General features: G+C 34.1%; 1 protein-coding gene across 1 annotated transcript in view; it reads right to left on the bottom strand.

Annotated features, from left to right (window-relative positions):
• TRHDE (thyrotropin releasing hormone degrading enzyme) overlaps positions 1 to 27,086 on the bottom strand; it is a 370,712-nt gene that overhangs the window by 103,864 nt on the left and 239,762 nt on the right. Inside the window, exon 7 of the mRNA XM_029955451.1 lies at positions 6,101 to 6,166. Within this exon, the coding sequence (XP_029811311.1) occupies positions 6,101 to 6,166 (66 nt within the window). The remainder of the gene's footprint in view (positions 1 to 6,100; positions 6,167 to 27,086) is intronic.

The raw sequence follows: 27,086 nt of genomic DNA on the forward strand, positions 1-27,086 counted from the left end.
AAAAAAAATTAAAAATGCTAAAGATAAACAATGAAATACATAGATCAACCTCAGATTATATTTCAAATTCTTTAGTATTTTCCATATATAGTTGGTAATTTTATTAGTTTATTAAATGTTTATTTATTCATCTTGAAAAAGAGAGAAAGAGAGGGTAAACAGAGGGGCAGAAAGAGAAGGAGGCAGAGAATCCCAAGCAGGCTCCATGCTGTCAGCACAGACCCCAACATAGGGCTTAAACTCATAAACTGGAAAAATCATGACCTGAGCCATGGTCAAGAGTCGAACGCTTAACTGCCTGAGCCACCCAGGTGCCACTATAGTTTGTAATCTTAATATTATCTCTTATACTAATTAAACCATAATGCCTTTTGAACCATAGTGAATTGACAAGATAAATTTAAGGAATACAATGACTAGATAAGTGTGTATTAAATTAAGTCAATGGCAAGGAAAGGAAAGAAAATAATGAAAATTCTACAGTTTTTAGTTTTTAAGCTGTGGTGTTTTTTCTCTAATGGAAAGTTAATTTATTTATACATGTCAAGATTCTTTTGTTTGATTTTTTTATTTAACTTAAGGTTATCTAACTCACACTAAGTATGCTTTAGGTACTCTCTTCAATAATAGGAGCTAAAAGATAAGGGCTCCCATTCACAAAATTTATTAATAGAAATAGAAATGTTTAATAAAGAAACAATGAGTGAGAAAATAAGTATAAAGCTAATACTGTTTGAGCCGGCTATATAACAAAAAATATCTCTATGCAAAAAATTATCATACATGTATTTTATTAATTTCTGGATAACATTCCTCAGTCAGTATATGTTGGTATATCTTAAATAATGAATAAAGTAAAGTTTAGGCACCAGAAAAAAAAAAAAGAGTGGTATGTTCCAGGAAAAGACTCAGAGATGGGAAATTTCCATCTATATTCCTGTCCTGGCAATCTATGGTTTTGGGGGTTAAATTTTCCTAAATCATTATCAACAATTGTCTAAATTGAAGAGCTGGCTTTGGGAAAACAAGTGATTGCTTCAATAGAACATTATCAGAGAATAGAGAATTTCAGTCTTCGGAGATCAAAGGCTATTTTTGACTAAACAGAAGAGAATTGGAATGGGGACCTTGAAAGTCTACATTCTACTAAACCTCCCTTGACATCAAAAGCAGCACTTGTCTCTGACAAAGTCAGTTAGTTACTACTAGTTTGATTCCTTTATAACAACACTCATCAAGGGGGATGCTGATTCTCCTTAGACCAACCTCCACTTATCCTCAGTGCCATCAGACCCACAGGTACAGTTGATTCCAACCAATTTCAGGAATACAAGCAGAAATTCTGGCTGTGGGGGAACCTATGTAGCTCAGTCAGTTAAGCATCCAACTCTTGATTTCAGCTCAGGTCATGATCTCACAGTTTCTGAGTTCAAGCCCCATGTCAGACTCTGCACTGACAATGCAGAGACTGCTTGGATTCTCTCTCTCTCCCTCTCTCTCTGCCCCACCCTCACTCATGCTTGGGTATGCTTGCTGTCTCTCAAACTAAGTGAATAAACATTTTTTTTAATCTAGCTTTAGAAAAGGTACTATATACACTAAAAATTACCAAGAAACTTCAAAAAGTCCTTAGAAAATGCCATCTGAGACAACTGTATGGACATGTAATGTATCCAGAGCAAAATATAAAAATGTAACATAATATAAAAAAATAGCTAAAAAGCAAGGGAAATATAAGCAGTTTCTTAGTAGTGGGTAAAAAGGAACATCATCAGCAAAAATAATCTGTATAGCAAATGCTGGTCTGATTTGACTATAGTTACAGTACTATTTACATTGAAGGTCTTAATATTCAGATAATAACTAAAGATTCAAGAACAGAGAGTTACTCACTTTGCGCATCTAGTTTACAAATTTTCTCATCAAATTAAAATAGCTGTCCCAAAATGACGTGTCAAACCCAAATTGTCTAACTATTAAAATGCATCAGATAAATCTTACATTTGGACATTCTGAAAGATGAAAAAAATCTTAGAGAGTATTTAGTCCAAGTCTTGCATTTTAGAACTATAGAGTCAGGGTCAAAGAAGGATTTAGTGATTTGTAGAAAGCTCCAACATTGATTAAAAACAGAAATTAGAATCATTTCCATTGCCTCATGCTTCACAAAATACACCAGCTATTATTTTGGGAAATGGATTATGTAAAATAGTAAATATGTAGAGTCTGCAAAAATATAAATATTTCTATGTTTTAAAAATATATTATTTATGAGAGCACACATAATCCAACAAGGGTTCATGCTTGGTTTGCTCCACATTTCACTTTCAATTTAAACATCAAAACAGAAGTTGACGTATTAATGGTAGCCAGAACTAATTTTTTATGCTATTTACAAAAAGAAGTTTTGAGGCAATTTATTTTAAAACTATGCTAAACTGAACCATTTAAGCATCAAATAAAATTCAGTAAATAAGGGAATTGGACCCCAAAAAATCAAGAAGACCAAACCAAGGAAAGTTGTGATTATTCTGCATTAAACTATTTATTAGACTTTCTAATAGCTGATCAAATGAATTATATGATTATTAGGAACAAAACTTTTCTCAAAAAGTCTCTAGAGTCCCCTTCTACAGAGGAATATATATTTGAATAAAAATTGAATATATATTTTCCAGCAGTGCCTGGGTGGCTGAGTTGGTTGAGCATCCAATTCTTGATTTTGGCTGAGGGCATGACCTTGGCATTGGTGAGATTGAGCCCCACATTGGGCTCCATGCTGACAACATGGAGCTTGCTTGAGATTCTGTCTCCCTCTCTCTCTGCCTCTGTCTCTTTCTCTCAAAATAAATAAACTCCAAACCTCAAATTTTTAAACTCCCCCCCAAAAAAGAAAATATATTTTCCAAAAGAACACAATACAAAGGGTAGACCAATATAGTTGAATTGATACTCAGATACTTTGTAAGCTTAATATGAACGTCTGAACAGATCCAGAAACTTTCCAGAAACCTACTACTTTTCTACATTACTTTTATTATTTTAATCAATAAGTATTATATTTATAAATTACTTTATATATATTTATATTTATTATACATTAATTTATATTATACTTAAAATTTTATATTTTGTATATTTTATAATATATACAGTTGACCCTCAAGGATTTTCAAACCCAACACGGTTGGAGTGCTCAAGTCCACTTATATTTGGATTCTTTATAGTACAGTATTTTAAATGTATTTTCTCATCCTTATGATTTTCTTAACAACACTTTTTCTCTAGATTTCTTTACTGTTAAGAATATAATATATAATACATAAAACTAACAAAAGTTTATCAATTGACTGTTTATGTTATTGGTAAGTCTTCCAGTCAACAGTAAGCCACTAGTATTAAGTTTTTGAGGGTCAAAAGGTATATGTGGACTTTTGGCTGGTTAGTGCTTCTAACCCCTGTATTGTTCAAGGGTCAGCTGAATTATATTTTATATATTTTGTGGTTGTATTTGCAAAAAACATTTGCATTGTTCCCAAAAGTGTTTAAGATGGGTCATAAGGATACAAAAATTGTTAGAGTACACAAATTTTAAAAGAAACCACCATTAGGGCACCTGGGTGGCTTAGTTGGTTAAGCAAGTATATTTTGGCTCAGGTCATGATCTCACAGTTTGTGGGTTCAAGCCCCACGTCAGACTCTGTGCTGACAGCTCAGAGCCTGGAGCCTGCCTCAGATTGTCTTCCTCTCTTTCTACCCCTCCCCCACTCACAGTCTCTCTCTGTCTCTCAAAAAATGTATAAAAACATTAAAAAGGCTTTAAAAGAAACCACCACTATAATATTGCTCCTATGTGGAACATGAAAGGTACAAGTAACTAAATTCAATGAAAAAAGGAGAGGAAAGGAAAGAAAAAGAGAAGGCGGAAGGAAGAAAACAAAGGAGGGGAAAAATACATATGAAAAGCATATTATTTTCAATTTGGGATTGACTACACCTGTAAATATGACTCTGGGTCTGTCTGCAATATAAACCTTCACTTGTCATCATAGAAACCGCCATGGTTAATGTAAAAACAATTAATAGATTTTCCAAGCAGAGGTAAGCACTGACAGTCCAGATTAGCTCCTACAACAACATGTAAACCAAGACTCCCCAGAGCCTTGTGGATGGGAAATATATTAATATCAACTCTGTGACCACTCAGCACCACGACATGAAGTGTCTGTTCAGGAGGTCATTTCCAAAATGTATCCCATAAATCTTCATGCACAAGAGATGCTAATTTATCACCTACACATGGGGATCTACTGTAAACTAATCCAAACTGCTGATGATACACTAAATCAGTTTGAGTGATGAGTATAAATAAAGCTGCAAGCGAAGTACTGAAGGATACGGATCCATCTGATCAATGAGATGTCACAAGGCAAATGAAATGCAATGTTGACAAACATAGAGTCCCCTCGGTTGAAAATTAACTAAATCAAGTATCAGAGCATAAAGGCACACATTAATACAAGCTTCAAACAAAAGTTTAATATAATAAGAGTCAGAGGGTAACCTTTTTCTGATAAAACAATAGTCTGGGTCAGTAGAAAAAGGTGTATTAAAAATTGATGTCTTTTGCATACCATCAAAAATATGACAGGATAAAGAAAAATTTTCAAAACAATAATCCTTTCCAAATAATATGACTAGAGTTACTCAGTCTGCTGAGTAAACCCATACACAGGTGAGGAAAAACAATAAAAATTTTATACAGAAAATGATTTCAGATCAGCTTGCTACCAGGAAATCAAATTCAATCCATATTGCCCTTATGAAATCTTAGATATTTTCTGGAACTGTCACATGCTACAACTTCAATGGGAAAAAACAAAGGATTTGGGATAGGAAGGACATTCCTCCAGACAGTTGATATTCATGGAGGGCACTCCCTGAGAAAAAAGATTTTCCCAACTATGTGATCTGAATGGAGACTTTAGAACAGGCAAATAGGTTCAATAGAATTCAGCTATTCTGAAGGTGTCCCTAATGGAAAGAGCTGATTAAAGTAAATTTCAACCCCTGCTGTAACAAATCTGTAAGAATATTTTCTAAAGGAAATTATTCTTCAACAAATTTATATTTTTTTTCTTTGTTGTGTTAGGTATATGTAGCTTTTTCACAACATATTTAACTCTTGCTTTGCATTTTATCTTTTAGTTTATTTTGGGTAAAGATAGAATTACACTACTAAAATATGACCTAATCCCATATGTAGTTTGTTTAAATTTCAAAATGAAAAGCTTTACAAAGAACAGATAAGATTGATTGCTCTCTCTGTCTTAGCATAATTGTATTTCAGGTGAACATCAATTTACTTTAAAGGACACTTCTAAGTAGCAGAATGCATCATAAATAATTCATCAATCACAGCTGCTAGGAACATGATTTACTCCAACAGATTCAATGGAATAAAAGTTCTATTTTTCTATATTTGTGTTTGCATTAAAGAGTTTAAGAATCCTCTTTTTTAAGGATCCACTCTCAGATTCCATACTTCATACTTCAAATGCAATATGATAAGACTACTTCTTTTTTTCCTTTATTTAAAACATTTTATTGCTAATTTCAAAAACATTCATATAGCTTTGTAACAAATAACAATTTATAAATATCAACAGTAAAACAACAACATAAAAGGCACATATCTGAAAAATTGCATTAAGATTTTCTCAAATACATGTAAAGCAAACACACAAATTTATTTTCACTTTATATAAACTTTCAAATTGAAGGAAAATGAAGTAGGCTTTTAGAAAATCTTATACCAATTATTTAGAATCTCACATATTTGAAAAATATTTCCATTTAAAAATGAATATTAAACATATCTAAAGTGCACAATAGTTCAGTTTTCCCAGTTGACACAGTGAAAATCCTATCTACCACTTTCATTTGTCATATGGAAAGATACTGCTTACCTTACTCATCTTAAAGTTTTCCATCAAATTCAGCCATTTTGTATTGGCAATTTCCCAAGCTGTGAAGTATCTTTAAAGTAAATATATTGACAAGGAAAATGTAAGGAAAAAATAGAAAGCATTTTACTCACTTGCAAACCCCTCTGAAATACTGAGTGGCCCATAAAATTAGCCAGCATTCTAATTAGAGCAGCACCCTGTAGGAAAGAGTATTAGAGAGAGACAAAGAAAGAGAAAAAAATGTCAATCAAGTAACATGACTCTAAAATTATCCTCTATTAATCAAAAAGTCTGTTTCATTCATGCTATTGTATTCTTAGAAAAGAAACAAGAGAATTATGAATACAGTACCGCACTTACAGATAACAATTAAATATTTTGTTTTGTGGATCTAAAAGTTCTGTGGTTAGAAAACCAATGACTTCTCTTGGACAGCCTTCTGGACAGAGAGTCTCAAGGCAATAATAAGCTATAATTCAGGAGTAATAAAATTTTTATTGAGCACTGTATCTGACAAAGTTAATAACACATGGCTCTTGTTCTTACAAGCTCATAATCTAGTAAGGGAGTACCCACATTAATAAATAATCATATTAAAATATAGCTTTGGAGTAACATAGCTACATATCTACCCCTGGCTCAACTAAAAGTTGAGCTGTCTTAGTGGAGAATAGGTTGTACCAAATTTTCAGACTGCTTGGGTTCAAATTCCGGCTCTGACTCTTGTCACGTTTACTTAGGAAAATTATTTAACCTCTCTGTTTCTCACTTTTCTCACTTGAAAAGTGTAGGCAATGATGGTCCTTATTTAATGTAACTGTTCTGAAGCTTACATAAATTAATATATGTAAGGCAAATGGTCTGAGAAACAGTACCACCACTATTATACTGGGCTAATTGTTTTAATTTCCTGTCTGTTTTGTTTAGATGCTGGATGTAGCCATCTGTCCAAGTAAAACATGTGATCAGTATGAATATTTAGAATAATAGAAGAAAATATTAGTTTAATAGTCTACTTCACCTATAACGATATCAGTGCAAAGGGGTAGACCTGCAATCAATATGAAACATTCCAAATGATGATCAAGCGTGGATAAACACATATTTGTATATGAAATATAAATAAACCTTTAAGAAGATATTTTAAACTGCACCAAATTTTTTAACTGTGGAGGAATGGACTATAAGTAGCAAAAGTATAAATATAAATGATAGGCTAGTTTTAGGGGGGAAAATTCCTTTATGACTACATATCCCACTTCATACCTATTAGAAATTCACACCCTCCAACAACTTATTTCTTTACTAGTTATTTCTTTTTTATAAGAGAATCATAAGAAACACACATGGGTTTTATCCTGCCTGGAACTGAACTGTGACAGCCAGTCCAGAGACATAAAAACGAATTTCTATTGTTTGTTAAAAGTTATTTCCTAGAGTCTGAAATTTTAATGCAATCCGATACCCCAGCTCCATGAATCACCATTAAAGAAATGTCTAAAAAAATTCCAGTCATCACCAAAATTGCTCCCAAAATTGGTATTTTATTCACAACTCAACAAAGGATAAGCTGGACAAGCCATAGAGTTTTATGTTTCTTCTGATATATTTTCCTCCCACACCTTCTTCTCTTGGCTCTTTCTTCTGCTTCTTCCTCTTTATCTTCTGCACACTTGTGTAAGTCCATAAAATATAAGCATTTATGATTCAATCAGGGGACCAGGTTAGAATTCCCTCTAGAACTTATCAGCTCTGCTCCTTGAATTTCCTTGACAAGCTCCCCTCCTATACATTTCCCAATCTAATCTTCCCACCCAGAGGGTAGAAACTGTCAGTTCCACAGCAAAACTAACCCTTGCCACCTGGGAAGTGAGAGTTAGAATCTCAAGCAGTCAACTCAAACTTTCCTTCTGAACAGAACAGCCATCCTCAGATGATTTAAGAGTTTCCCTCCAGGTAGTGATGACTTGGTCTCTTGTCAGGCTATAAAAACTATCAATTTAGTATGGTCTAATGGCAAAAGAGTCCTTTCTAATCATAAAGAATGTGCCCGTTTTCCTGTCTGAGTGCTAACAGGAGATAAAACCTAGAAATATTATCAATATTTAAAAGTTATGTAATACCACTGAACTACTTTTATTATTATACTGAGTAATTTAGTTAACTTTTAGAAAATACGTCTGTGTTGCCCACTTGGACATTTAAAATTCTCCAGAGTAGCATGCACTCTTCTATATTTAACTAGCCTTTTCTTTCTAAAGCTGAATTTTGAAAATCCCTAACTCATAGAACACTGCATAGACAGATGGGCTCTCCAACTGTTATCATTTAACCGACATGTACTGAGCACCTACTAGGTCTGGATTACAACAAAGATCACACCTCCTAATGCGGGGATAACTCACCACAAACCTTTGTTTAAAAAAGAAAACACCAAATCCCCTTTCAGCGTGTCCTTAAAACATTGTTTTCACCAAGTAAACATCATTTGAAATATTGTAACTTATATTCACCCATGATTCAAAATTCTAGGAGAGAGAGGGATGCAAAACTTGAGAGACTATTGAATGCTGAGAATGAACTGAGGGTTGAGGGGGAAGGGGGAGGGGGGAAAAGAGGTGGTGGTGATTGTGGAGGGCACTTAAGGGGAAGAGCACTGGGTGTTGTATGGAAAACAATTTGACAATAAAATATTATGGAAAAAAAATATATAAATGCCAGAATCATTGAAAAAAAAAATTCTAGACCTAATCGAACAAAATGGATGTTAGACAACCTAAGTATCCTTCTGGGAAATAAATGCACTATTTCTGCAAGATTTTTATAATTTTGGGACTTGCTTAAGAACACCTATCATTATATTTGCTATACTAAGTTTCAGAGAGAGAGATAAGAATGGAAGCAACTAAATTTTTTAAGGTTTGACAAAGAATATTCCAAAAAATCATGCTTATCAAACCTATTCCTCAGGTAGTAATTTTTCTGTATGGAATGCTTTCTTCATATAACTTCTCAGGTAAAATTTCCTTCATTTCACATTGGAGTCATCTGTATGCATGTCAGTCTTATAGACACTAAACATCTCCAGAGAAAGGACTGTGTTCTCATGATTTGGTGTCCCTGTCCCTGTCCCTGTCTTTGGCTCAGAGAAGGTGTTCTCTTAACATTTTAACTGGATGAGAGAGAAAGAGAAATTAGCAAGAGCATAGCAATTACTTTGTATTCTTTAAGGCCACCCAGCCAGGATACACAGTTTATTACTTTATCAGTGTACTTTAGTGATAAGTAATTGCCTTGGAAGAGAAGGAGATCTTCTCAACTAATGGATTCCTTTAACATATGCTTATTAAGTAAGGCAGTGTCCTCAGTATCCTGTAGAATATAAATAGGAATGCCACAGTCTCTATCCTCAAGGACCTCAAAGCCTCCTAAGTGAATGAAGTGAATGAGATGATACAACATATCATACAATGAATGACAAAAATATTTTACTCTGTTTCAGAAGAGGGAATAGTTCTAATATCTGGAGAGATAAAGGACAAAGGGGATCTAAAAAAGTAATGCTTGGGTAGGACCTTGAAGGATGGATGGGATTCCAAGAGCACAGTTAAACAGAGTATGGTACAGAAAGAATGGCCTTTGTATGGTCACATAGGTGTGAAAGTGAGAAGCACAAGGATGGAAGGCGCTACTGAGGGACAAAGGCATAAACCCAGGCATAGGGGATTTGATGGGTTATAAAATTTAAGCAATCATTAGAGATAAAATACCAAGGGTAAGGAATTAGATCTTTGGTAGAAGACAAGCAAGGATTTTGGAAAGGTGGTTTTAAAAGTTGACCCTCGAACAATATGGCTTTGAACTGCACAAATCCACTTACATGCAGATTTTGTTCAATAAATATAGTACAGTACTGTAAATTTATTTTCTCTCCTTTATGATTTTAATAACGTATTATTCTATCTTACTTTATTGTAAGAATACAGAATATAATACATACATCATACAAAGTATGTATCAACTGACCATTTACTTTACTGGTAAGGTTTCCAGTCAACAGTAGGCTATTAGTAGTTAAGTTGTTGGGTAGTCAAAGTTACAGGTGGGTTTCTGGATGGGGTGTCAGTGCCCCTATCTCCTACATTGTCTGAGTGTCAACTGACTTAGCTGTGATATTCCAAGAAGGAAGTCAAATATCTAGAGGTAGAAGCAAATAATGGTAGCAATGAGGATAAACCAGAGATAGGTTTAAGGAACAGAACAAAGATCACTTTTTTCTTTTTCTTTTTTAATATTTTTACTTTATTTTTGAGAGAGATAGAGAGCATGGGGGAGAGGGAGATGGGGGCAGGGGACACAGAATCTAAAGTAGGCTTCAGGCTCCAAGCTGTCAGCACAGAGCCCAATGTGGGGATCAAACTCAAGAACCACGGGATCATGACCTGAGCCAAAGCCAGACGCTTAACCAATGGATCCACCCCGTTGCCACACAAAGATCCCTTTAAATCTTAAAGCCTTAGTGACTAGAAGATGATATTAGCAGATATGTAGAATTTAAAAGAAACATTAGTTAGGTGGATATTGTAACATCTGTTTAGAGCATGCGGAGTTTGAAAAATAGGTAGGAAACTAGAAGAACAGAAGGCAAATGTGACCTTAGCAATGAAATTCCATGGAAGATTATGATTGAACCCTTAAATTAGCATTTTCAGTGGGTGAGATTGCTAAGAAAGAAGTGCTGAGGTTGTAGAGAAGGAGAGAGAACATAATCTTAGATTTTCTCACAGAGTCCTTATGATCTGCATTTGAGTGCCCATAACAGGCACCCAATAATAACTGTTGAGAAAATCAGTGAAGAAATGGAATTAAGAGCAAAGGATACACTGTGATAAAAAAAAAAACAAAAGTAGTACTAAGTATAAGTAGTTTCATGTTTTAAGACATCTTTTAAGAATAAGTGCATCAGATTTCAAGGGAAAAAAATAGCTAAGAGAAGGCCATAGTATGTCATGTTTAAGAGAGAGCTATTTAAGTAGACTTAGTGTGAAAGCCAGATTGAAAAACAATGGAAACAGACGGAAGAAAGAAAAAGCAGTAAGCGTATTGACATGAGGTTTGCTTATGTTTTTCTTCTTAAAATTATGGGAGAAGATTTTATGCAAAGAAAAAGACGATCTGGTGTAGACAGAGACTGGATAGGTCTGGAGACAGGTTCTCAATAAATACCAAAAACTTGATGGCCTATCACTTCTCAATAATGTAGGTTATGTAGTCCTAAGATTATGTGAATTGGAAAGAATGGAACTAGGTTTGAAGTAACTAATGAAAGGGTAATAGAGAATCAAAATGTGTACATGTGAAGAAAAGTCATAGTTCTGGTTAAAATTATTAATAATGTACTTTTCATTCATTAAACACCTTCTACATGCCATATTCATAATACTGTAAGGAAAATATCACTATCTCATGTCAGATCAGAAAACTGAGGCTTGAAAGGTTTTGTAACTTTCCAAAATTAACACAGGTAGTAAGTAATGGAGCTAGGATTAGAAATCCACTTATATCCACCTCCAAAATCAGTAATCTTAGCCAATTTGGCTTATATTATTTTGATCCCAAACCAAAATAGTTACATGATACTCTTCAGAAACAATAGATACAGCAGGAAATTGGAAAAAGAAAGGAAATTCTTAGAGGTATTCATATGTTGGAATCAGTAGATATTCCCAAAGAGGAGGAAGGGGTATCTAATTCAATGAGATATAGTGAAATAGTTGACCAATATGTCCAGGCCTGGGGATGAATTAGAGGACACAAACTGACTAACATAACAGTACATGTGGATAGACTAGGAGTCACAAAGCAAGTTTAGACAGGTTGAGCAAGAAAAAATCACTAGCAGAGTTAAACACAGTGATATTTTTTTATCAGATGCTATCTGTGGAGGTGGCAGCTATGAAAATGTACTGCTCAGATCTCCTGTTGCTCCTTTGCATTTGCCACCACGAAAGCAGCACTTCCCTTAGTTTACTCCCAGCCACTGACTAGGCCCGACAGTGGAATTAAGGTGGGTCCTTTCCACTGAGACAGGGGACTCCTCTAACAGGAAATTCTGGCTAAAAAGTCCCCATTGGCCTGGATGAATGTTTTTTGCACTGTGCTGCAGTCTGAAACTCTTTCAACTCAGTGAACTCTCTCTTTGCACAGGCTGTGAGAGGCCCTCCCTACCTTCTTGGGCTCCTTTCCCAAATAAATATCTCACACACCACAGTGTCTTCTGCATAGAAACCTGACCCAGTAAATTCTGAGGTCCAAGGGACGATAAACTGTTGTAGGGTAGGTCACTAGAGGAAGTTGGTAATGAGTATACTCTAATAATAAGTAGCACACACACCAAAATAAGATCTCCCCCTCTTACTCCTCTCAAGAAGCCCTTTAGTGTGTGGGTATATCCCTACGTTTCACATTACAGATGTGTTTGCTCTTCTTCAGAAGAAAAGCAGGCAAGGAATAATGTATAATTATATTCAGTTTACTATTGGAAAGATCGAGGCAAAAGGATAAGATAACTTATCCAAAATTAGACCAGGATAGTAGTTACTAGAACTTGCCTCCAGACTTGGCTTCATCTATTCAGTTGTTGAGTTCTTTGATTAGCATAGAAACTTATGAGGTAAGACTTTCTTGTTACTTTCTTTTAAAATTTTTTTAAGTTTATTTATTTATTTTTGAGAGAGAGACAGAGAGAGAGAGACCAGGGGAGGAGCAGAGAGAGGGAGAGAGAGAATCCCAAGCAGACTCTATACTGTCAGCACAGAGCCTGATGCAGAGCTAGAGCTCATGAACCGTGAGATCACGACCTGAGCTGAAACCAAGAGTTGGATGTTTAACTGACTGAGCCACCCAAGCACCCCTTGCTACTTTTCTAAGTTATTGGAAGGATTAGTTCATTGATTCTAAATCAAAGTATTTTTAAAATGTAAATTTCTAAATGATGCCTGTGTATTAAACCTGGACATCTGTGAAGATAACACAGTGTTCTAACATGATTTGCTGCTGAAGAATTGCTTTTGATCTAGAGTAAAAATATATCCTAAATTCTCTGTGGTTTTTCAAAAACATGATTTTTTTCTTTGTTTTTTTTTTTACAATAGTATGATAGATAGCTTTATTTAGAAACTAATAAAGAAAAAAGTAATACATAATTCTATATATCACTTACACATAAATTGATTACCAAACAGAAAGACTTACAGGGCAAGAAAGCAGAAGAAGAAAAAAGAAGATAAAAGGGAAAGAAAGTTAATTCAACATAAGAAATCAGAATTAATATCCTATTGCTTTAGTCACCCACACTTGGAAGCTTTCATTTCTCTTTGATTTACTACTTCCTGAGGCCAAGCCTCTATCACTGAACAGATGAATTATTCCACAGTGTCCCAGTGACAACCTCAGAAACCTATTTACTTTCTCAAGTCCAACCTATGGACCACATCAGACTAATATTTTTTAAATATTTTTTTAGAGATTGAGAGACAGAGTGCAAGCAGGGGAGGGGCAGAGAGAGAGGGAGGGAGACACAGAGTCCGAAGCAGGCTCCAGGCTCTCAGCTGTCAGCACAGAGCCTGACCCGGGGCCCAAACCCACGGACCGCGAGATCATGACCTGAGCTGAAATTATACACTTAATTACACACTGAGCCACCCATGTGCCCCCGGCTAATTTTAATAAATACTCCTTAGGAATCATGTTTGCAAAAAGACCTAGTTCTGTCATCTACTAGAAGGAAGAGCTTAGGCATGTTAGATAAGCTCTATCAGTACCTACATTAAAAGATAACAATAACAACAGTGACTATCAGCACTGATGATGGTGATGATGATGATGATAATGATTATGAAGATTACAGTCACCTCAAGATTTTTCTAAGTATTCATTTAAATCATTTATGGGAAGCGCTTGAAAGTGTTTGCCATATAATATGTTTCAACAAAAGTATGTAGTTATTGTTCTCATCATTACTATCATTTTTTGTTTGCTCCTGTCCTCAAACTCTTTTCTTTTTAACAAATTTCTTAAAGCAGTCAATCAAGATCATACACAATGAAACTCACCATTACCTACTGACACTTTTCCCCCTTATGACCAGATAACCAGCTTCTACTCTGCTTAAGCTGAACTTTTCATTATCCCATGACCATACCTTATGCCTTTATGTTTTAATCATACTATTTACTTCAATAGCAATAATACTCCTTTTCAATCTTATATTCTAAGCTCTATCCATTATTCAAAGCATAGGGAAAGTCCATACTGTCCTAGAATACTCTCTACAAATGTTAGCCCTCAATGCTTTTCTCTCCATGGCAGTCATAAATTCTTTAAGCCTAACTACACAATTTATCAAATTATTTTACATCACTCACCAATTGTTACATATGACTATTTCTTCTTTCTACAATGGATGCAGGTCACGTCTGTTAGACTTCTTATTGGCACAGCTGTTAACTCTCAGTGTCATAATACTTTCCATTGCCAGTGAAAGATGCCCCTAGCTGAGAGCAGTATCCACCAACTATTGCTGTTTTCAAATCAGGAATCCAAACCATGAGCTCATAGCCAATACACCGGTATCTGTCTTCCCTGTGATGAAGTTCAGGATCTCCCCCACACTAAGAAAGTTTAATGTTTGTATTCTCAGGCAATGATATTCATACAGTACAATCTAGATATAAGTCAGTAGGAAACCAAGAATGAGGACCACAGATCCAGAGACAAAGAAAATAGGGAGCTTTCAATGGTGTCAGAAATAGCAATTAATTGAAAGTTTGCAATTAAAGAAATTTGATGCAATACTGTAAATTCAAATGAATGTTCATGGAAGGATACAACATAAGAGCAGCAATTATCAAAATAGGATCTAAAGAAATGTTTGAGAATAGAAAAATAAAATATCAGATCTATAAAAATACTAATAGTTAAGTTCTGAACAAATTGATCAAGGACAAAAAAGAAGAAAATATATCAAGTGAACAATATTAGGAATAAAAATGGGCACAAAACTACTGAAAAAGTTAAAATTAAAAATAGTGGGAGAATACTATAATAACATAGGATAATAAATATGAGGAATTTAGATAAAAAGAATTTTCTATAAAACTACAATGTTATCAAAAATGACTCAAAAAGTAAAAATATTAACCACTGGTAAAAAATAAAAATAAAAAACTACACACACACACACACACACACACACACACATCCAGGTAGTTTTATAGGCAACTCAAATTTAAGGGAAATTTTCTAACATGTTAGTTATCCTTGTGTTATGCAAATTACTATAAGAAAATAAAAAAGGGTAAAACTTTTGCATTTTTTATAATGCTTGTATAGCTGATATGCAAATTGAACAAAGTAAATGATAGTCTAATCTTATTTTTGATCATGTATGGATATATATGTGAAAATTTTGGAATAAATCCCACTTACACATTACACATAATAATACATAAATGCAACTTAGTAATATATATGTATTCTACACTATGACAAATATTTTATAATGAACATTAAATAGAGGAAGGAAGAGACATTAAAAGTAGAGTTTATCCCAGAAATTCAATAATAGTTTAATAACAAAAATTCTATGAACATAATTCATCACACTAATGCACTAAAAGAGATAAACTACAATGATCTCAATATATGTAAGAAAAACATTTGCTATGACTTAGCATTCATTAAAAATAATATATTCTAGTAAACTAGGAAGAAAAGGGAATCCATTAACATGTTAAAGGGCATTTTCAAAAAATGTGCTGTGGCATCTGGGTGGCTCAGTTGGTTAAGCATCTGACTCTTGATTTTGACTCAGATAAATCTCATGGTTTATAGGATTGAGCCCCACGTCGGCTCTGTGCTGATAGTGAGGAGCCTGCTTGGGATTCTTTTTCTCCTTCTCTCTCTGTCCCTTCCCTGCTCATACTTTCTCTCAAAATAAATAAATAAACATTTCATAAATATATACTGAATGTTGAAACATTATATGCAGTCTCCATAAAAGGACAGTGAGACAAAATGGCCTCTATTAATAATGGTATGCAACAGTACAATAGAATAAGTAAAAAAACAACAGAAATATGAACCAAAGATAGCAATAAGGCAACAAATTAGTATTATTCAGAGATGATGTGAAAATTCTCACAGAAATCCAAATAAATGTATTAGAATCATTCTATAAAATCAATAAAGAGTTCAGCAAGGTTGCCCGACACAGATCAGTACATAAAAATCAAGAGAGTTGATATGTATTAGTAGAAACTAATTTAAATAATTAATTTATAATGAGATATTCTCAAAAGCAAAATACACAAATAACACAAACCAAAATTTATGCGGAGAAATTAAAAGGTTAGTGTTTTCATGGAGAAATTATACAACTGACACAAAAACCTAACAATGAGGAACTATAGGTCTCTTATAAAGTTAGAAAGAGCTGTTATTACAAAAATGTCAACGTTAATCTATAAATTTTCAAAAGATTTTTTTTCACAGAAATGGCCTTCGTCTGAAAATTCATGTGGATTGGCTTAGTTAACAGTAGCAATTTTAAAAGAGCTTAAGACAGGGAGAATCGTCATACCTGATAGCAAACCTAAAAAGCTCTGTTAGACTGAAGGCAGAGGTGTTGAAGCTGAGACACACTTATAGATCAGGGACCAGAACAAAGGGCTGCAGAGGCACCAGTGCTGATACTGCTGACAGCTGACAGAGCTGGTAGTATGGAAGAGTCGAACTAGCACAGGGAATTCATAAATAGCACTGGGAAGACTGATTAGCTAAACAACAACGAAATTACATTTACCTCATGACACCCAAAGGAAACAACAGAAAGTATCCATATGATTAAAGAACTTAATGTAAAATGAAAAACATTTAAATATTAAGAAAAAATAACAAAGTATGTCCTTAAGAATTTACATTAAAGAAGGATACTTCAATAAATCAGAAAGCATGGCGCATAATAGAGAAGATGGACAAATAGACTACAACAGAGTTAAAAACATCAGTATGACCACAGATCATAAATTAAAAGATAAACTACAGTCCTACTGGCAACAAAAAATTAGCATCCAGAATATTTTACAAAAGATTAAATCAATAAGCAAACAAACTTAAAAACAAAGACCTCTTTGGAAGATGGGCAAAGGATGAAGTGCCAACAGTTCATTTTCATTTTTGTTTCCCCTGCCTCAGGAGACATACCTAGAAGTTAGTTGTTATGGCCAATGTCAGGGAGGTTACTGCCTATGTTCTCCTCTAGGATTTTTATGGTTTCAGGTCTCACATTTAGGTCTTTAATCCATTTTTAATTTATTTTTGTGTATGGCATAAGTGGTCCAGTCTTCCCAACACCATTTGCTATGATCTAGCAATTACACTACAAGGTATTTACCCAAAGGACACAAAATCAAATTCAAAGCTACACATGCACCCTAATGTTTGTAGCAGTATTATTTTCAGTAGCCAAATTATGGAAATAGCCCAAATGTCTATCAAATGATGAATGGATAAAGAACATGTGGTGTGTGCGCACACACACACACACACACAGAGAGAGAGAGAGAGAGAGAGAGAGAGAGAGAGAGAGAGAGGAATATTAGCCATAAAAAATGAATGAAACCTTGCCATTTGCAATGATGTGGATGGAGCTAGAGATTATAGTCAGCAAAATAAGTGAATCAGAGAAAGACAAATACCATATGATTTCAGTCATATGTAGAATTTAAGAAACAAAACAAACGAGCAAAGGGGCAAAGAGAGAGGGGAGGCAAACCAAGAAACAGACTCTTAACTATACAGACGAAACTAATGGTTACCAGAGCGGAGGTGGGTGGGGGTGAATAGGGGAAATCGGTGATAAGGATTAAGGAGAGCGCTCAGGATGAGCACCGGGTAATACATGAAAATGTCAGATCGCACTACTGTATACCTGAAACTAACATTACACTCGGTGTTAAGAAACTGGAATTTAAATAAAAACTTGAAAGGAAAGAAGGAAGGAAGGAAGGAAGGAAGGAAGGAAGGAAGGAAGGAAGGAAGGAAGGAAGGAAGGAAGAGGGAGAGAGACTCTCCCTAATCAAGGTTAGAAAGTTAGGAAGGAAGGGAGGAAGGAAGGAGGGAGAAAGAAAAAAAGGAAGAAGGGAGGAAGGGAGGGAGGAAGAAAAGGGAAGGAAGAAAGAAAGGAAATGAGCAAAGAATATACACAGAAAATTGAATATGCAAGAAATGCAAAGGGCAGTAAATACACAAAAGAGACTTAATCCTACTAATAAACAAATGTAAATTAAAACAGTAAGATAGCATTTCATAGTCTTAATAAGTCAAGTAAGAAATTGGGGAGTTTAATAATATCAAGTATAGATAAGGACGTGAGGAAACAGGACATCTCAAACATTCTAGTGGGAATATGTATACAAACACATTGGGGGACAAAATGACACACTATGGCAAATTTAAAGATTCATTTATTTGGAAATTAACACAGTTGTTGAGTGCTTGCTGTGCCAGGCACTGCTATAAAGACTAAAGGTAATGTAGAGAACAAACCAAATAAAACTTTCATGGGGTTTACATTCTATAGAGAAGAAACAGTTAATAAGCAGCTTAATGTAATCATGCCAAGTACTGATTATTGCTCTGAAGAACACTGAAGCAGAGTAAGGATGTTGGAGAGTGCTGGTGGATACGGATTCTCAAATTTTGTGTAAGATAATTAGGGAAGATTTCTCTAATAAATTAACATTTGAACAGAGTCACAAATCAAATAAAGAAGTAAGCCATGTTGATAATCAAGGAAGAGCATCCCAGGCAGAGAGTACAGACTTGATTTCTGAAGTCTGAAATTCAGAAAAGAGATTGGGACTGGAAACCTAGAAGCCCAGGCTACCACAAGGGGCAAGTATATATTAAAAATTATATTTTATATTATACATGCGTTACTTTATATTATATATTTTATATGTGCATGTAATTTTATATTTATTATATAGTATATTTATATTGCAAGTTTATAGTATATGATTATCGTTTTTACATTTTATACTATAAAATATATAACTAAATTATAATATAAATATATAACTATGTAATTATATATTATATAAATTATATATCTATTCCTACAAATCTATACATATGCTGAAGAATGGCTCCTAGGGTGTTTCAACATTGAGAGTCTAAGGAAAGTAATTGAGTTCATCAAAAAGGCAAAGGAGAAATGGCTAGTGAGTTTGTAACAAACAAACAAAATTTTTTGAAAAAGAATGTGCCATCTATGAAACAAAATGAAGAAGGGTTTCAAGGTAACAATGATCATCACTATAAAATGTGCTTGAGAAAGCAAGTCAACTAAGTTGAAGACTAATTGGATTTTTAATGTGAAGTTAATTTTTGACCTGAAAAGACAAATTCAATCAAGGATTAAAAATAAAAATATAATTAGAGTAGTTTTAAAAGAGAAGGGGGAAAAGGAATCGAGATTTTGCATTCAAATAATGCAAAGACATAAAGAAATAGTCTGGGGGGATGTAAGTCAAGGGATTTTTATTAAGAATAAAATACAACATTTTATGCAGATAAGAGTAATTGAGTGGAGAAGGGAAATTTAATGCATCAGGAGAGAGGAGACAGCTCTGCATAAGCAATCTCCTCAAGTAGGCAAGAGAGGATGAGACCCAGCACACAGTCATCCACTGTACCAAGAGCAAGGGAAGCAGAGGATTTAGGAATCCACAGGTGAGATGTCTCAGTGTGGAGGTTGATTTTTTTTTTCCTAGTATCTTAGTGTAATAAATGCAATCATCAGAAGAGAGTGAGGAGGGATAACAGAATGTGAACGCTAAGGAAAAAGAAGAAAGTATTAGCTGTCTGGAAGAAAGGTAAATTGACTGGAGAATGTAGATGCACACACGCAGCAATTACCCAGTAATTTCTCTAGCAGGTACCTACAAAGTGTGAAACCTTGTACACAGTGTCCAGACACATGCAGAAAGATGTAATTTGCAAACCATTTCTCATTTCCAATGCAAATTCAATAGTTTCTAATGAACAAAAACTGAAAACAAATTTGGGTCCATGAAGGGGGGATAGATAGAGTGACTGATTGATTTTTGTTTCAGATTTTTATTTAAATCCAATAATTGGGGCACCTGGGTGGCTCAGTTGGTTCCAACTTCAGTTCAGGTCATGATCTTGCAGTTTGTGAGTTCAAGCTCCAAATCAGGCTCTGTGCTGACAGCTCAGAGCTGGAGCCTGCTTTGGATTCTGTGTCTCCCTCTCTCTCTGCCCACTCCCCCCACGCTCTCTCTCATTCTCTCTCTCTCTCAAAAATAAATAAACATTTAAAAAAACAAATAAAAATAAATTGTTAGTTAACATTAAGTGCAATATCAGTTTCAGGAGCAGAATTTTGTGATTCATCACTTAGAACACCCAGTGCTCATCACAACGAGTTTTCCTCCTTAATATTCATCACTGCTTTAACCCATCGCCCCACCCACCCGCCCCTCAGCAAGCCTCAGTTTGTTTTCTCTAGTTAACAGTCAGCTTTATGGATTGCCTCACTCTTCCCCCTCCCTTCATGTTCATTTGTTTGGTTTCTTAAATTCCACATATGAGTGAAATCATATGGTATTTGTCTTTCTCTGACCGACTTATTTCACTTAGCATAATACTTTCCAGTTCCATCCATGTCATTGCAAATGCAAGATTTCATCCATTTTTAGGGCTGAGTATCGCATTACATATTATAAATATATAATATGCATATACTATAATATGCATGTACATAACATATATATTACCTCTTCTTTATCCATTCATCAGTCAAAAAGTTAAAAATAAAACTATAGTCCAGCAATTGAACTACTAGGTATTTATACAAAGGATACAAAATACAATATCCAAAGGATACAAAAATACTGATCCAAAGGGACACAGGCACCCCAATGTTTATAGCAGCACCTTCAACAATAGCCAAATTATGGAAGAAACCAAACTGTCCATTGACTGATAGGGGGACAAATTGAGAAACTGCTCTAATCATAATGTATAACAATGAAGATAAAAGGCATAGGTATCTGACCATAAAAATATGAAGGAGAGAAAGTTATATCTATTTAATGGCTATCTCAAGAGAGATAGGGACATGTAAAGATATGAAATGATATTACTTGTTAAATTTGGGTCTTGACTACATGCATATTTATATTACATTATTCTCTGTTTGAAATTGTTTTGGAGATTTTTACTTAAATATAGAGGTCTCTGGGGAAATTGCTAACCTGAAACACCTTATAATTAACCTCCATTTAGTTCAATTTTTCCTAATTTCTATAAATCTTGAGTTCCTTTCATCTGGATCTTAGTAGTGGAAATCCCCTTAATCCATGATTTATCTGTGGAATATTTATTCCGTAGGAATATTTTCCTGTTACCATTTACTATTTTACTTATATAAAGTGAACATATCTGACAGAGAAAAAATGAAATGAATTGAATTGGCACTTGGAGTAACTCTTTATACAATTCTGATCTATGAATCTTATGAATAAAAATGAATAAAATTATTAATAAACATATTGTAATTTCCATTATAGTACAAAAGTACTAGCAAAGCAATGGTTTAAAATAAATTATAAAAATATTATTTTCTATTTTTGAACCAGATAGATGGCTGAAATATCCCAAGCCAATAGTAGTGTTGAATGAATAAAACATTTAATTTAAGAATGCTAAGAAACACCACTTGTTTATAAAACTCCAAATATTCTTTAATCCCAAATTGATTTGAGAACTTGAAAACAACAGGCTGTGAAGTAATTGCACGAAGATGTCAATATCATTTGTGGGTTTTGACTATCAGCTAACAAATGGTATCCTTGTCACTTACTGTAAAAACAATTGTTCCTTGTTGGAGTTAAACCATCACAGCTGGAAACCCATATGAAATTTAGCTTATTAAGAAAAATACAACATAAATTAATGTTAGTGAACAAGGCATATCAAACATGCTACATAAATAAGACTTTTAAAAGACACTCGCATAATACTGTACTGGCAAATGTCACAAATTAAATACTTAACAGAATCATTATGAATTAGGTTTTAGATAAAACTTTGAATACAAAATACTTGTTGAATTCTAATATAAAAATAAGATGAAACTTCTTAAAGAGCCATTGCTGATTTAATATAATGCTAATAACTAAAGTAAATATGGTTGATTATGCAGACAACAACATACTTTGGTATAATGAAATTTTAGAGACAGTAGGATATTTTGTCTGAAAATCAGAGTGTACCATTACCCATCAATACATTATTATGTTGCATATTTTCTGAATAATCTAAATATTCACTTGTTCACCTAATAATCAAAATGCCAAATGGTCAAATACTTCATACTTACCTATAAATGAATTTATAAGCACAACATTTAGTTACATGGTTAAAATTCAATCTTTCTTTTCTTTCCCAAATTTTATTTTTATTATATATATTGGTATATATAATAATGAGGTATATGAAATATATACAGCATATGCCAGTTTCTTCATATTTTTATTTGACTTATTGAAAGGTAGAAGAAAATGAATGGGCATGTGACTCTTAAGAAAATAGTATTTTCTTTTTAAAGATTTTTTTAATGTTTATTTATTTTTGAGAGAGAGAGAAAGAGACACACAGCTTAAAAGCAGGAGAGAATCAGAGAGGGGAGACACAGAATCTGAAGCAAGCTCCAGGCTCTGAGCTGTCAGCACAGAGCCTGACGCAGAGCTCAAACTCACAAACTGTGAGATCACGACCTGAGCCAAAGTCAGCTGCCCAACCAAATGAACCATCCAGGCACCCCAAGAAAAGGATTTTCTTAAATATGTCTCTTCTTTATAATCCCTCTCCTGGTTTCTGGCCTATACTATCTTTTGAGAAACTAAGTAAAGAGCTGTCTACCTTGGTCTCCCGGCAATTTCCATTATTCTTGCCTTTAAATGTGATCTTTATGCCTGAAATGCTCCAACTGCCCCAAATCAAGTATTAACTCTAACATGATTTAAGTCTTCAATAACACCTTTTTCTAATCTTTCCTAATTTGAACCAGAACTCAAATTATTCTTACAATTCTTCTACCGCCCTTGTTTTTCTTATATCTATTTTTGTATTTATTTTGACATAGAGCACAGTCTGTCTTATTTTGAGAATTCATTTACAACAAATGTTTGCCATACCACTAGTAGTCATGAGGGAAGGGGCCCTGTTGTACAAAACCCAGAACTTTGCTGCATGACTAGACATTCAGTACATATCTGCTAAGTGAGATAATTAAGTTAACGTACTAATTCTGTAATGCTAACAGGAAAAAAAAACAGAAGAAAAACAGTAAATAAGTATAGTCACAGCATTATATGAGACAAAGAATAACCCTTGGTAAATATTTTCTGATTGGTAGAGACCAATCCAGGCAGGGAGGTCAGGAAGAAAACAATTGTATAAAAACTAGATAAAGATTTTATTATTCATCTACAGCAACTCTTCTCTTTAGGGATTCCCAAATTCGCGATTCCCTTTTATAGATTTGTCCTATTATTATCAATATTTCTGAATACTTTTTCTTAAATAATTTCATCCATTCACCATTAAGTTATACCCTTAGTTATAACAGGTGCACTGGTATTTAAATTAAAATCCTAAGGAGACATTCCTCTATAGCTTAGCTATTCATGTGTAGACACCTCAGTGACTCTGTGTCAAGTGTAGCCCTGTTGCAAGTGATACTTGGAGAAGGGTGGACTTCAGGAGCATCTAGGCACTTCTGTGTAATCTTCATGTTACCAGAGGAAATCTGTTGCAGTTACAATGAACTAATTTTAATAGTAATGGGAGAATGTTCCCACATATTTATTTTTAAAGAATAATTTTGAACTATTACCTGTCATCAATAGAACATTTATAAAATAAACATTCTAGCAACATAACATATCAATTACAAGCTTAATAACCAAATCCAAAGAAATGGGAGTCTTGAAATACTATTTCTAAGTCTAAGCAATTGCTGGTGTCTACAGTTGCTTACAAAAATAATTTTAGCAAAAACTTATCTGAAAAAAGTATAAAGAAATCAATTCTATGAAAGCATAACAAGAGAACGCATGACTTGTTGCTCCTGAGTACCATAGCTGAGTGCTGCTCAGAATGAGCACAATACTGGGATGTAGAATATAGCACAGGCAAAAAATAATTATATTGAACATGATATGAAATAACCATGTGCTAAAAAATAAGTTACAGGTAAAAATGTCAGACGGATATTAGAGAAAACCCAATGACAGGATAAAGTTTTTAAGCTATTATATAAATATTTTTCTCAGAAAAAGAAGGCCATCCAAATACTTAATAATAATTTTCAAATATAGGAAAGTTTCATATAAAGTAGATAGGGTCAGTTGATTTTCAACTCCCCTGGGAATTCAAGGACAACCATATGAAAAAAAAAAAAGACCAAGAGATGCATAAAGGAAAGGATTTCTTAACCATGGAAGACTTAGTATTTGGTATTATTACTAATGGAACATGTGGACTATTCTTCAAAATGTAGTTTCAATAAGCTATGTATTGTTTTTGTATTGAGGTACCAGAAGTAGAAGAATATAGTAGACCTGCCACAATCAAACAGCCGTGTATGGACTCCTATTTAGCTCATCTCCAAACTGGCACACTCTTTGATCTATTCATTTATTCATCCATCTAGCCCAGTTCTGTACTAATAAAGTTGCTGCCCCCAAATTGTTCTTTACCATAGTTCACTGACATCCCCTTTTGGAAAAAGATAATGGCCTAAAAATTGCCAACTTATCTCTCTCTCTCTCTGTCTCTCTGTCTCTCTGTCTCTCTCTCTCTCTCTCTCTCTCTCACACACACACACACACACACACACACACACACACACACTAATAATTAACAGAAGAAGCCTAGTATAGTATCTTACAGTTCTATATGGTTATATATAGTAAAGGCAAACAAATCTAAGCTTAAATTCAGTATACCCACAAAATATACTTGACAGGATATTTTAATTTTGTAATTCATTAGGGTAGTTAATATTTAAATATTTCATTATTTATACTATTATTAGATTTAAAAGAGTTGATATTTTTAGAAATAACTAACTTTAAGAAATAATAAAAGTAACTGGGTTTGGACCTAAAAATAGAATACTTTTCAATTTAAAAATAATATGAATGTTTTTTGAAGTCATCATATGGTTCTTTTCTTTTATTAATGTAGCGTAACATGTTGATTGATTTGCGAATAATGACCCCTGCAACCCAGGAATAAATCTACCATTTGAACCACAGGATCATTTCAATAGATGCAGAAAAAGGATTTGACAAAGTACCACATCAATTCATGATAAAAACCCTTAAGAGAGTAAGTTTAGAGGGAATAGACCGGAACATAATAAAGGCCATATATGAAAAACCCACAGCTAATATTATCCTCAAAGAGGAAAAATTGGAACTTTTCTACTATAGCCAAGAATAAGACAGGGATGTCCATTGTCACCACCATTATTTAACATAGTACTAGAAGTCCTAGCCACAGCAATCATACAGCAGAAAAAAGTAAAAGGCACCCAAATCAGCAAGAAAGAATCAAAACTGTCACTATTTGCAGAAGGCAGGTTACTATATATAGAAAATCCAAAAGACTCCACCAAAAAACTACTAGAACTAATATATGAATTCAGTAAAGTCACAGGATACAAAATCATTATACAGAAATCTTCTGCCTTTCTATATCCCAATAATGAAGCAGCAAAAAACAAAAATTAAGGATTTAATCCCATTTATAACTGCACCAAAACAATAAGATACCAGGAATAAACCTAACCAAAGAGGTGAAAGACCTGTACTCTGAAAATCATAAAAAATCAATGAAATAAATCAAAGATGATACAAAGAAATGGGAAAACTTTCCATGCTAATGGGTTGGGAGAATATATTGTTAAAATGTCTATAACTCCCAAACCAATCTACACACTTAATGCAATCCTTATTAAAATAACAACAGCATTTTTCACAGAGCTGGAACAAACAACCCTGAAATTTGTATGGAGCCACAAAAGACCCTGAACAGACAAAGTAACCTTGGGGGAAAGAAAGGAAGGAAGGAAGGAAGGAAGGAAGGAAGGAAGGAAGGAAGGAAGGAAGGAAGGAAGGAAGGAAGGAAGGAAGGAAGAGAAAAATTAAAAAAGCAAAACTGGAGGCATCACAATTCTGATCTTCAAGTTATATTGCAAAGCTGTCATGATCAAAACTGTATGGTGCTGGCATAAAAATAAACACAAGAGTCAACAGAATAGAGTAGAAAACCTAAAATGAGCCCACAACTATATGGTCAATTAATCTTCAACTAAGCAGGAAAGAATATCAAATGGAAAAGAGAGCCACAAATGGTATTGGGAAAACTGGATAGCAACATGCAAAAGAATGAAACTGGACCATTTTCTTACACCATACACAAAGATAAATTCAACATGGTTTAAAGAACTAAATGTGAGACTTAAAACCATAAAAATCCTAGAGTAAGGGCACATCTGTGGCTCAGCTGTTTAGGCATCTGACTTTGGCTCAGGTCATGATCTTGCAGCTCATGAGTTCAAGCATGGCATCAGACTCTCTGTTCACAGCTCAGAGCCTGGATCCTGCTTCAGATTCTGTGTCTCTCTCTCTCCCCTCCCCTACTCACTCTCTCTCTCAAAAATAAACAAACATTAAAATTTTTTCTTTTAAATCTTAGAGTAGTACACAGTCACTGCAACTTCCTTCTACATATGTCTCTGGATGCAAGGAAAACAGAAGCAGATATAAACTACTGGGATTTTATCAAAATAAACTAGCTTTTGCACAGAGAAGGAAACAACAAAACTAAAAAGCAGAGCATGGAATGGGAGAAGATATGTGCAAATGACATATCTGGTAAAGGGTTAGTATCCAAAATATCTAAAGAACTTCTAAAACTCAATACCCAAAAAATGAATAATTCAATTAAAAAGTG

The sequence above is a fragment of the Suricata suricatta genome, chromosome 10 (genome assembly GCF_006229205.1).
Source record: "Suricata suricatta isolate VVHF042 chromosome 10, meerkat_22Aug2017_6uvM2_HiC, whole genome shotgun sequence".
Lineage (NCBI taxonomy): Eukaryota > Metazoa > Chordata > Mammalia > Carnivora > Herpestidae > Suricata > Suricata suricatta.